The following is a 13617-nucleotide window of genomic DNA, read 5'->3' on the forward strand; positions in this document are numbered from 1 at the left end:
TCTCCAAGCTGCAGTCGCTAGCCTTACCAACCTCCATAATGTTCATTGTTTTGTTTATATTGTTTGTTTGTTCTGCTATCCAGCTATCCCCCACCCCCTCTCCCCACTCTCACCCCAACCAGAAGAGGTGGATGGCTGCCTTCACTGACCCTGGATCTGTCTGAGGTATTGTATTTTAAGTGTAGATACTTTCTCAATCTAAAGCTAAAGTATCCATCTGAAGTATCTGTCTCAATCAGTTTAATCAGGATCACTGCCTGGAATTGCTGGCGAGAGTTATATTCCTTGTGCACTCAACCACTTACTGCACAACCTCTTAAGTTGAATAATAATGATGATACTAATGTAAGTAATTACTATTAATAATTCAGGATGTGCCCTCATATGTAATTATGCAACAGCTGAAATCTGATTCATGCATGCTGTCAAAACCACATCAGTGGCAGCAATATAAAAAAAATCTGATATTTTATTAATTTTCAGTGCACATACAACATTACATTCACTGAACGAGGGGATTTGCTGAGCATATCTGCTCTTTTTTTGGCAATGGTCTGAATTGCATTCACACAATAATGTGCATACACGTTTTATAACTGTCCATTACATCAACAACTGATACACCGGTGGTGACAGAGCAACTAAACAAGGGCTGGATGGACTTGGGCTCTCTGCTACAAGGTACTTTATTATGATGAAGGCGAAATACTTAACCCTAAATCAATGTTATCTTGGGATTATAGTGACTTTGTAAAGACTGAATATCCTATATGCATTTGTATTCAGTTTCTTTCCTCAACAAATTTACAGACAACAGACTATTAGTTTCTCTACTGAATCAACAACAGGCAAACAGTCAAATACTCTTTGTACAAAAACTATTTAACAAGAGGTGATTAATTCATTTCAAAGCAAAGAGAAGAATTTTATAATTACAACCACATCCCAACAGACAGGTCGCCAGTCTGTCACAAGGTTACACTTAGAGACAAACCAACAGACTCACATTCACACCTATGGACAATTTAGAATCACCAGTTAACCTCAACATGTCTTTGGACTGTGGGAGGAAGCTGCAGCACTTGGTGAGAACCCACGCTGCACAGGGAGAACATGCAAACATGCACAGAAAGATTCCAGGCATCCTTACCCAGACGCAAACAAGAACGCAAAAAAAAAAGTCTCTTCCGTTTCTACAATTTCTTAGGTGTAATCCTACACTGTTGCCTCCTTTTGACGGTGCAGAAGTCCCAACCTCCTTCTTTGCCTACTGCTTCCCCCAAATCTCTGCAACTTGAGCACACTAGCTAGTTTCTAGTTCAAACACTGTAAAACTACTACTGTAAAACGATGTAAAACTGTGAATAGAGAAAAGAGCAGAGGGCTGCAGACGCACCTCTAGGGGGTTCTGGTGTTCAGGGGCATGGGCTTGAAATGTGTCTGCCCACCAAGACTACTTGGGTTCTGTGGAAAGAAAATCTGGAATATAGTCACACAGGGAGGTGTTCACACCCAGAGTGGGCAACTTTGTTAGAGTTTGGAGTGTAATGGTACTGAAATCTGAACTAAAATCAATGAACAGCATCTTCACATGGTCCCCTCTCCACCTGTCCAGGTGGGTGAGGGTGGTGTGCAGAACCTGAGATGGCACTATCTATGGATCTCTTTGGTTGGTAAGCAAACTGAAGTGGATCCAGAGACTATGGGAGCAAGGGACAGATGTACTTCCTGATTAGCCTCTCACTTCATGATATCAGAGGTGAGAGCTACTGCTAATCATTTGAGCAGGCTGAAGAGGCATTTTTCAGTCAGGAACAATGGTGGCTTTCTTCAAGCATGTGGGGACCACACAGTAACCCAAGGACAGGTTGACCAGTGTTGTGAACACTAGAGCTAGTAGGTCAGTGCAAGACTTCAGCACTCTTTCTGGAGTGCCATAAGGAATAGCTGCCTTCCTTATGTTAACTCTTCTCAGTGTCCTCCTTATGTATGACCTGTTAACAGTCAGTTAGTATGCTAGTGCTTGCACTACCTTCAAACTGTATATAGAAAGCATTCAGGTCATTAGCCAGAGCAGTGTCTGCACTCACCGAGATGGGGGCTCTACTCCTGTAGTCCACGATCATTTGCATTCATTGCCACAAGCTTCTGAAGCTACGTTGTTGAAATTGTGATTCCACTTTGTCCCTGTGCCTGTACTTAGTGTCCTTCGCAACCTATCAAATTACAAAAATGTATGTGTATGCACTTGCCAGGAAGTAATTTCCAGAGATTATTTTTGCACCCAAGCGCTTTTCTCCTTTTTAGGTGTATTAAGCAACAAACATTGAGTCGCAAGCAAATCAATTTATTTTTAGTAGAGCAAAGCCTTTTTGAAGTTTTAAAGTTTTCTGTATAAAGATGTGATGTCAGGCGTGCAAGTTTCAAGCAGGAAAAGATGCCCAAGCCACCTCAACTGGCTCCTTGCGATGTGGAGGAGCAGCGGCTCTACTCCGAGCTCCTCCCGCGTGACTGAGCTCCTCAACCTATCTCTAAGGGAGCGCCCAGCCACTAAGCTAGATCACCTGACAAAATATGAAATCAACAAATATTTTTACTCATAATTGTGTTAATGCTATGTAGAAGGATGTGCACATGAGCAAAAGTTGCCAGGGCAACAGACCATTTGCCCTCTTTGGCTGGAATGAAAAAAAAAAGTTTTGTGCTGTGACTGCATAAATATGAGTAACTGATACCTGCTAAAGTTTGACCACATAAAACTGCTATACTATCCTGTTGGGAAACTTTGAGTTACTCACTGCCTACATGCAAGCCCTTTTAAATGCTGCAGAGCACAATGGTTATTTATGACTGATTGTGTATCTATGAACCAAGGAAAATAGGTGGAATACAGCACTGTATTGTACTGCTTATGTGCGAGCAGTAATTCCTTAAAAGTTACTTGTTAAAGGTTTCCCCTTTGTTACTTTTATCCCTTTAAAGGCTGCTATTTTTTATGGAAATTGCAAACAGAAAACTTTCGCATATCTATGTTTTGTGCTCCATATTTCTCCCCATGTTCTCTTACACCTCTGCTGACAACATATCCAAACTTTTACTGCCTTTTGATAGACATGCCTCCAACAGCAACAAAGAAAAAGTGAAGTAAATATGGACTGCATATAACACATGGATGTAGCCACCAAGGCCCTTTGGTTTGTGGGGAGAAGACAATAGAGACCTGTCAGTTACAAGTAAACCCTGTGATACAGCATCCTCTACTTTATGAGTTTAGTTGTTTTTATTTTATTTTTGCTCCAAATGGCACCAGTATTTATAAAATTAACACCATGACAAATAAATTATTCAAAGCTTAGAGTAGTCACGATTCACTCCCCTCTGCGATAGTATTGCGCTATGCAACATATTTAGTTTCAACGCTGGTCTATCCATCCATCCATCATCTATACACTGCTTAATCCTCATTAGGGTCGCAGGGGCTGGAGCCTATCCCAGCCAACTTAGGGCGAAGGCAGGGGACACCCTGGACAGATCGCCAGTCCATCACAAGGCTTCAACGCTGGTCTTCATCCTCATATATTGGTGATTTTTTTCTGTGTCTTTTAATCATACTAATGAGTCCTGCTTCAGAGCCTTTCTCACCTTTAAAGGAGAAAGAGCTCCCAAAGTATCAACCATTTTGAATCTCCAGCATGAGTAATGGCAGTCAGCCAATTCAATCAGCATCTTCTGTTACATATGAAGACATTTCATCAGCTGTCAACAATAACATGCATTTTCTTCAGAAAATGCACTGGTATGAACCACAAATGCAATTCCATTTACCTCCCTGAACTGAGGCAAAAAGCAGATTTCTCTCCCCGCATTACTCAATACCAACAACAGTGAGAAATATGTGTGTGTGTGTGTGTGTGTGTGTGTGTGTGTGTGTGTAATTTGGGAGAACCAACCCTTTAATTTAGCTTGCGTAAACATACTGTGATATCATATTGCTTGACACACAAAGCTTGTTACTATACTGTAAGTCTACAGTTGTAAAACACAGCCATCTGCCCACGAAGAACAACACAACTGCATTACATGTCCGACTACATGTTCCTTTTCTTATCTGATGTCACACAGCACACCAGATAACACAGATAAAGGATTTGAAACATGCCTAATTTCAAAGATGGTATTTTCATGTTGTATCTTTGTCCTCTATGTGGCCTCGATAAACTGCAGCACTGTCACATACAGGGTGATTATGTTGCAGAGCCCAGTGAACCACTGCCCAACCATGCACAGGAATTCTCAAATTGCCTGCCATTTTAAGAGTACCTTTTGTTCAAAGCTCATTGTGTATTTCACATGATTTAAACTCTTTCTCCTACTGTTGGTAAGTAAATGTGCACTCGACCTTCCACCTTGCCTTTCCATTTTGTAAAGTGATAACTGATTTCTGATTGCAGCTTCTCCTCCCTTCTTATCATATGTTAAATTATTAGTAGGGCTTGCACAGACCAGAGCTTGTCATGTCTCAGGTGCTCTCCACTAGTGGTTGTGCAGTTTAAAGATTGGGCATTGAAGTGTATTCTTATTTATATTTTTCAAGACTGTTATATATTTTTTATAAAATAAACAGCCTACGTATTATAACATGGATTTCAAAATAGCTATTTTGAATTTCAAAGAATATGTCAGGAAATAAAAATATCATGTCTATTTTTCTACTTTAACTTAACATATTGGGTGTTTCACCCTAATATTATGGCCCAGTATTTGTTCTTTACTCTAGGTTGTGTGATATCGTGTATACAGTACAGTATCTAGAGTGTTCATGTTGTGTGCCAGGAGTCCAGTGGAACAGTGAGGCTCTGGTGTTGTTATTAATACTTAATGGCAGGCTCAAACGCCAATCACTGTGTTTGAAGCTGCCTCGAGGTTCACAATTACAGAATGCGGTTACAGACACCCAGTGTTGGGTTAGTGTGCAATTAGTTGCCTGCATCTGATAGGGTTACAAGTCACAGGTCTGACTGACAACAGCCCCAGTCACTAAATACAGGATGAAGACTTAGATAGGAGATGTCGATAAGGACCGCTTTTAAAAATATGAAATAAACACAACAAAGTGAGACTGTATGAAAAAAATTATTTCTTCCTTTCCACTGTTGCTGACCACTTGCTCATAGGGAATCCAAAGGCAGGTTTGGATTGTTGAGTTCTCAGTTCAAAATTTGTAAGGTCTGTACCTTACTATGTTAAATGCTGTGAGATGACATATGTTGTGAAGTCATGCCTATGAAGGTTCTGGTTTGATCTTGTTTGTAATATTCAAAAAGTTTCTGAATGGCCTTTAAAGGACCAGTGTGAAGGAGTTAGTGGCATATAGCGGTTTGCAGACTGCAACCAAATGAAGACCCTTTGCCTTACGTTGCACTTACAAGTGTGTAGGAGAACCTACAGTGTAGCAAGTTTTTGGTTTGCCTGTTCTGGCCTACCATTTAAAGATGGTGGTTCAACATCACTCTGTAGATATAAAGGGCTCATTCTAATTTTAAACTTTTCTGCTAATAAATCCTAATTCGTACACACTATACCATTACATTCCTTTTCCTATCTAATGATAAGGGGCGCTGGTAATGCTGGCTGACCCGACAGTTCTCCCTCCGGTCTCCCTCTGTTATTGGTCATTGTCTTTTTATGTTTCTTGGACGGGATGTAACTGTAAACACAATTTCCCTGAGGTACCCTACAAAAGGGATCAATAAAGTTATGTCTTATCTTATCTTACATGTACACAAGGCACACTTTGTTGTAATTTCTTAATTTATTAGGAAGCAATTATGTATTTACACACTCAGTCATTACCGGACAGCATTATCAATCTGATCTGAGTGTCTTTACTACTTGAAAATACCATTTTAACATTCACTCCCTTTAAGCTCTGCTTTTGGTCTCGACCAACTCCTGAGGGACATATCTAGCTCGTCAGCTGCTAAATGACCCACTATGCTCATCAGCTGCTCGGTAACTGTCAGTTTCCTGTTTATTGCTGTGCAGATTATGTTCAGTGAGATTTTGAGATATTACATTGAAAACTTAGGGTGAAGGCAGGGGACACCCTGGACAGGTCGCCAGTCTATCACAGGGCCACACTTAGAGACAGACAACCAAGCACACTCACATTCACACCTACGGACAATTTAGAATCACCAATTAACCTCATCATGTTTCTGGACTGTAGAAGGAAGCCAGAGAACCCAGAAAGAGCCCACGCTGCACGGGGAGAACATGCAAACTTCATGCAGAAAGATCCCGGGTGTCTTCACTGGGATTCGATCCAGCAACCTTCTTGCTGCGAGGCATCAGTGCTGACCACCGAGCCACCTTGGGGAGATGCAGATTTAGGTAATAATTCTCTCTATAGTTATCACTAGCCTCTCTCAGCTGACTCAGGCCAAAGACATCCTCAAGTCTACCAGAGCATCATCTTTAATGACAGCCTGCAGTCATGACGAGCACAATATCACTTTTGGAGAGAAACTTGTCCTTAGGAGTCTATTGCTGTGATGCTACAATTCTGACTTTGAAGCAACCATTTTCAATGTTTAATTTCAATAAAATCATTCAGTATAAACAACTCAGAGGAGACACTCTGTGTTCTGTTTTATAAAGGTTTCCCTGCTGAGCCTGTGTAGGCTACCACCAACGCCTCATGCTGACATCACAGCCTGTCTGTCAGTAATGTTCAAGATTGCCCTAGATACTAATACTACCACATCTATAGCAATGTCTTACCCTTGTCAGTATTAGAACAATGATATAACTGTGCTTTAGTGGGATTTATGAGGTGTTGAAGAAGAAATTAGACTTTCTCGAAGGTTGGTGTTTACAAAATCAGGACTCAACACTGTTGTATGTTTGTTCCCCCCATGATCTCATTTTTATATTGCAATGTTTTGAACATTTTAGATTGAGGTAGATTTTAACACTTTCTCCACTATTGAATTTTCTTAATACTTGCAGAGGACTAATGATACACCTGTTACATGTTATGTTTAATGGTAATATCTTATTCTATTGTTTTAATCCTCCATCTGCCTACTATCATTACTTCGTGTTATGTAGTCTACCTGGAAACATTTCAGCCATGGTGTGTAACAACATGCAGCTTACCGAGGGCTGTATTGAAAAATAAAATGAGGCACTTGTTTTTATTTATGCTACAGTACTTTGTCTGCTATAACGCAGAAGGAATACATATATTTTAAATTAAGATTTAACATACAAAATATAGCCTAGGATACGCTTACAAAATGTAATGTTTTGGTTTGGTTTAAATGAACCAGTTTAAAATTACAATGCCAACTTTTTGGCCAGAATAAAGTGTGAGTTCCCACAGAGGATCCCAGATCTGCTCTCTTACCTATTGTCGTAATGACAGTGATGGCGAAGTAAAAGGAGCCGGCAAATTTCCACTGCACTCCGGCTTTGTGCGGCTTTAGCTGCAGCACAACCTTCTCCAGTTCGTCAAAGTCCTCCGTGGACAAGTTGAAAGTCTTGAGCAGCCCTTCTTTCCTCTGGTGAAGCTCCAGCCTCTGGGTCGTCTCCTTTCGAGATTCCAGCGCGTCGAAGATCGCGGCGCCGACGATCAGGTAGGTGAAGGTGCAGATGATGAGGGCGAGGGTCCTGGCGTTCTGCCTCTTCATGGTGTTGCGATGTTTGCTAGGGGCACAGGTGAAGTGTGAGTGCGGCTCTAGAGGACGGGGAGCTCGGCTGGCTCATGGCTGTACTGCTCTGACGGAACAGAGGAGGTCTCTGATGACTTCATGAGCTGGGAGCTGGGAGCTGTTCTTCAGCACCGCCTCGCCTCCCCACCACAGGACTCCTCCCCCTTCATACGTCCCCATGCATGTCCCATCTCTCTCTCTCTCTCTCTCTCTCTCTCTCTCTCTCTCTCTCTCTCTCCTTGTGTCAGATTACACATTTTAAGGCATCTCAGATCTCAGAAAAAATGTACTCCGTGTGCACTCCCAGTTTTAACTCTCTCTGCAAAGTGTGTCATGTTTTAGCTGCAGTGCCTGAGAAATTATTCACTTCTACTTAAGTAAAGGTAGCAGAACCAAGGCATGCATATATGTTTTCTTTTGTTGTTGTTTTTTTTTTCTTTTTGTTGTTCTTTTGCAACTTTTAGGTCTTTGACTACAGATCACATACAGTATGGATGATTAATAATGATCATTTATAAAAACCTCTGCGAAGTTTGGTTTTGCCCACCTGCCAGGCTACAGGTGGTTAAAGGTTCGATACTTATATTGGCAAAGGGATTTGAAAGATTTATGGAGGACTCCTTCACAATGATATTAGGAGAGGTGTTACAGTCAGCACAAACAAGAAGAACTGACATGAGCTGGACTGTTGGCGAAAGTGCTGTAGGTCTGGAGGAATGTAAAAATATCATTATTATATCATTATATTATCGTTATAAACTTAAATTTACAAACATAATGTGTCTAGCAATTTATAAATTCCAATTAGTTAATTAATTAATCTAATCTATCAGCCATGATTCAGAAATAATTCTAATACATGTGCTCTTGCTAAATGTTTACTAAGATTAATGCATGTGTAGCCTGCTTTACGCTTGCTTTACTATACTTTACTTCTACACATGTATGCAGTTAGTTATATTCATTTCATGTATATACATGTAGGAAATAATGTCTCCAAGAAAGTATCTTTCTATATAGCTCATTGATGATGATCTCCTCTGTTAAGGTCCAGAGTTTTGTCAACCCATCCATCCAGCCTCGATCTTCTCCCTAAATGGACTTTGAGGATCTGATATACTGTTTATGGGCTCCACATCACTTCACTTTTTCTTTTGGCAACCATACCATTTGTGAGCTTTTGGGGTCATGTGAATAAGTACATGTATAACCTCCGGTGTAGTCGCCACCTTGGAAATGTACAAAAATAGCTTTGTAATATGTGGTAAAAGTAAAAAAAAAAAGTTTGATTTTAACTCAAACCATGATCCTTTTCAAAACCTTACTAAGCAGTTTTGTTAGCTACACTGAACCAAACACTGTCTGAATACTCAAGTAAAACACAACGAGTGAAAACTGATGTCAAAACGAAACTGAAGTCAAAAAATAAATCATTCATAGTCCCTGGTTGATGTGAAACTCAAGTCTCCCAGGTGAAAGTCTGCTGAGTTACACCACCAGCAACTCCTTCAACCTGCAAATGTACACTTTTTTATCCCACTATGCAAGTGCATAGTCAAGTAAGCTTGGGTAATTATGGTGCTTCTAAAAGTAATTCAAGAACAATTTTGTTGTGTAGAAACATAATTTGTAAGAGAAAGGTTTGAAAAATGGGACCCACAATTAAACCACCAATGATCATCTGTTTCAGAGGATTTGCTGTTTTTCTCTATTTTTATGCAGTTGTAATCTATATCAAAAATAGGTATTTTAAGGTCTCACATCAGGCTTCAAGAAATTACGGATGATGATAGTTTTTAAAATTTTTGTTGACTGAACAAGTAACTGACTAAAAGAGGAAACTATCAGCAGATTAATCAGTGATGGAGAATAATTAGTTTTAGTCTCACAATAAACCTCCAGGCACAAAATCACAAAAACAATAATTTGAACTCACTCACTCTTGACCAAAGAAGTCAAAAGTCAGGGATCCTTTTCAGTTAATAAAAAAAAGAAAGTCCTTCTTTTTGGGAAGAAATTACATAAATTCTTGGACTACAGCAGCTTTGTTTTAGTGACCACTGACCTACTTCAGCAAAGCAGCTGGGTAGGCTGTGACAGGGTTTTATTGCATCTATAAGGATCTTTCTCTATCTGTGACTGATGCTTTTAACATTACTCGCTGCAACATTTAAATTCCTTTAGAATCCAGCTGTTACTTTGACTCAAGGGAAAAATCAAATGTCTGCTCTTTGACCTTAGCTTTCCCCAGTAGAACGCAGTAATACTAGAAGCTTCTTTTTAGACTTGCGAGTAAATAAACTTCATATGGAATTTTCCAGCCTTGTTTAAATATTGTTTGTTTACAATGATGGGAAATTTAGCTACAAGAGGTGTGTGAGAAGTGAATTTAATGTGTGTTTAAGCCAAAACAAAGGCACATGATGAGACAAAATGTCAAGTGAGAGTCTAACTGGGGCCAAATATGGTGACCTCAGAGTCACTGGTTTCCACTAAATGGTTCCCTGATGTGTTGTACATCAGTGAGAGACAGGGACACCGGTTGTGGGAGGATACTCTGAATCAGTTAAGGCAATCCCGTGCAGATTTTTTTTTTTCACATTTTCACAGGCTTTTGAAATTGAACAATTTCTTATGGACAATAAAATGCCTGTGCTTCTATTGTATGACTTCAATTGATAAGAAGTGCATGTAGCTGTTAATTTACGGATGAACTATTAGAAAGAAATTACACACAGCAGGCCTAAAACCATCGTCACTATTTAAATTGTATCTATAGCCATACCACCAACCTGTGACAAATGATGATACGTATACTGTACCTTACTGCCTCTGTCATTGACTGATAGATCCTGGCCAATCTTAAGTTCCACACTGTGAGCCAGGCCAAAAATAGCTCTGGCTTCAATAAACAGGTCAGTTAAGTCAACCGTGACTGAGCCTGCATAAATCCGCCCTTCACAAACTAAAGTGCTGCAAGCATCTGCTGATCAATGTGTCAATTAATGCATGACACATTGTTCAAAAATGTGGCCTTACAAAATGGTCTTTAAAAGTTAAGGACTAATGCGATAATACAAAGAATCTATACCCTGACAGGCTTTTTGTCTTTTTTAGATTGTGGTTAAAGTTGCACATTTAGTATAGTATGGAATAGTTAACAAATCACATCAAATCACATAAGAGAAATTATTACAAAAATATAAATACTAATATCCACTGCCTTTTCCAGACTGAATTCATGTCCTGTACAGGCAGAATCCTTATTTATATCTTAGTTTTTCACCATCAGGTCAGACTTTTAATCGGTCTCATGCTTCACTTAATGACAAAATATATGCCAAACAATAGCATTTTTCACCAGCCTTAGTTGTGCTTTGTGCATTTGGTGCTAATCATCAAATGTTAGCATGAAAACACACAAGCCAAGATATACAACTAGCATGGTTTTAGTGGATAGCCATGCTAGGCTTTGCATAGTGAACATGTTGACATACTAGCAGAGCATCAAGTTCAGCCTCACAGAGCGTCTTGTTTTGTGAAATATTAATTAAGATTTGTGACACAGTCGGGCCACCCTAAAATGCAGTAAAGCCACAAGGTCTAATGAGGTGGTCAGATTAAATTGAGAAGACACTTCACAAGTTGAAAACCAACAGAAGAAAAAACTGTTTTTAATATAGTGCTTTGTTTTGTTGGCGTTATTTATCTCTCAGGTTGGTTGTGGGTCATTATCAGTCTAAACTATAAAGTCCTGCAGACCCGCAGAGTTTCGGCTGCAGACAGATCTGCGGTCTGCGTTTCCGCCTACTGTGTAATTACCAGCAAAACCTGATGAGACTGAGTACTTCCTGCAGCCACTGAGCCATCAGACAAAATCTTCCAATGCCAGGGTTTATCCTCTGGCAGTTTAAGTAGGAGATCCAGCCTGAACCCTCATTCCTGCAATTTTGGAGAGACTGCAAAGTCCATGCTGAAATTAGAAAATTGATATTCTAAGAAACCCCAGACTGCAGATTGTAAATACTCTGATGCTCTGAAGTGGAATTTATTAACTGCAAAAGAAAGTGTGTGTGATAAGCCACACTGCATTTGCTATGGATCTTTAAAATGTGATTTACTTGTGAGTTGTGCCATCTCATCAGAACAAGCCTTCAGTTTGATGACATAATATTTGAAATGTGTCTTCTGTGGTGTGTAAAGCTATCTAGATCATCTCAAAGCATAAAAACATGCAATTCAGGTGGGTCATCAGGCATCACTTGTGACTGAAAATGAATTGGAAGAAGTAAAATGACCTTGAAACCAAGCAAACACGTTTTCCCTAACGTACATAGAATACATTGTAAAGTGCACCAGACACAAGCACAGGACTACCATGAACTACTCTATTGCCCCATGTTCAAAATAAACAGAACATGAACATCACAACAACATGGTCAGATTTACCTGCTCAGTGGCCATGAGGCAGGAATTACATATGGGTCGCAGCTGGACTTCATATCCTAACTTTTTTTTTTTTTTGCATCATGTGTTCTGTAAGCTTCAACCTAACAGATTACACATGCATGATGTGCCACTCTTAAATCTGTAGATTGACAAAAAATGAATTGGTTTGATGGTATGTTAATGCTTTAATCTCAGAGTTAAATGTTAGTGTTACTGTGAATTTCAACATGCTACACATATACATGTTTATGTATAATGCTTGCCATGCTTTTCATCTTGCTTTGTTTATCATGCTAGCATGTTAACAGACACACTTTGCTCTCCCTCAGCATGACTGAGTTGTCAAACATTCACTGTTCCTGTTTTCTAATGCAGTATTTCTGTCATGTCTGTCAAGTTTCTGTTCATGTCTGCACATTATGTCTCATCTTTCCTGTTTTATTTTGAAATCACGTCTCTGGGTGTTCTGTTCTAGTTTTACTTCCTGTACCTGTCTTGTCTCACCTGCTCCCTGATTACCTCCCTGCACCTGTTTCCCATCTACCCTCATTACCTCTTGTATATTACCCTGTGTGTCTCACTGTCTCGTCGCCAGTTCGTTGCACTTCACAGTCCTCGTACCAGCGTTTATTCAAGTTAACTCACAGTCTGTTTGATCTCAACCTTGTTTCTGCTTTTTGACCTTGCCTCTTGTCTGATGATTTTGGATACCTTTGCCTGTTTGTTCACGACATTGTTTCTGCTTTTTGGACCTTGCCTCTGCCCACCGATTCTTGGATACTTCTGCCTGTTGGACTGATTTCCTGTGTACCGAACCCTGACTGTCATTAAACCTGTCTTTTGCCAGAACCTACTCTGAGTCAAGCATTTGTGTCCACCAATTCTGTAGTGAGTTCATGACAATTTCGGTTTTTCTCTTTTTGTTTGTTTGGTATATATAATTGAAAACGGATTATCTTTGGATTTTAGACAAAAAATCTAAAGCCTTGGTCTTGGGAAACATTAAACACATTACTTATTTTCACTATTTTAAGGCATAGAGATGCACCATTCTTTAGACTAAAGACTAAGATTATCTGCAAATTATTCATTAATCCCTAACTACAGTCTTAATAATATGTAAGACTCCGTTTTTTTTAGGCTGCTCCTGCAACAGTTCTTGATGTTCTCCACTCTTTCCACTGTGCAGTCGCTGATGCTGAGGGGCGCATGCTCAGGACGTGACCTTCGGAAGTTGATGATCATCTCCTTCGTTTTGTCCACGTTGAGAAGCAGGTTGTTCTTACTACACCAGCCCTGTAGGTGTTTCATTCATCTCTGTACACTGATTCGTTGTTCTCATGAATAAGCCCCACTACTGCAGTATCATCAGCAAACTTGATCCCCTGCAGAGTCGTGTGTAAGGGGGGGTTCAAATGTAGGAAATTGTAACGAGACAGGGAGGCGTGACCTG

General features: G+C 39.9%; 1 protein-coding gene across 2 annotated transcripts in view; it reads right to left on the bottom strand.

The window, feature by feature from the left end:
- Positions 1 to 7694, bottom strand: part of kcnk3a (potassium channel, subfamily K, member 3a) — a 42678-nt gene extending 34984 nt beyond the window's left edge. For both annotated transcript variants that reach the window (XM_008276775.1, XM_008276774.1), the window contains exon 1: positions 7412 to 7694. In XM_008276775.1, coding sequence (XP_008274997.1) covers positions 7412 to 7694 — 283 coding nt within the window. The remainder of the gene's footprint in view (positions 1 to 7411) is intronic.
- Between the last annotated feature and the right edge of the window lie 5923 nt (positions 7695 to 13617).

Source organism: Stegastes partitus, unplaced genomic scaffold, assembly GCF_000690725.1.
Source record: "Stegastes partitus isolate 25-593 unplaced genomic scaffold, Stegastes_partitus-1.0.2 Scaffold80, whole genome shotgun sequence".
In the NCBI taxonomy this organism is placed as follows: Eukaryota; Metazoa; Chordata; class Actinopteri; family Pomacentridae; genus Stegastes; species Stegastes partitus.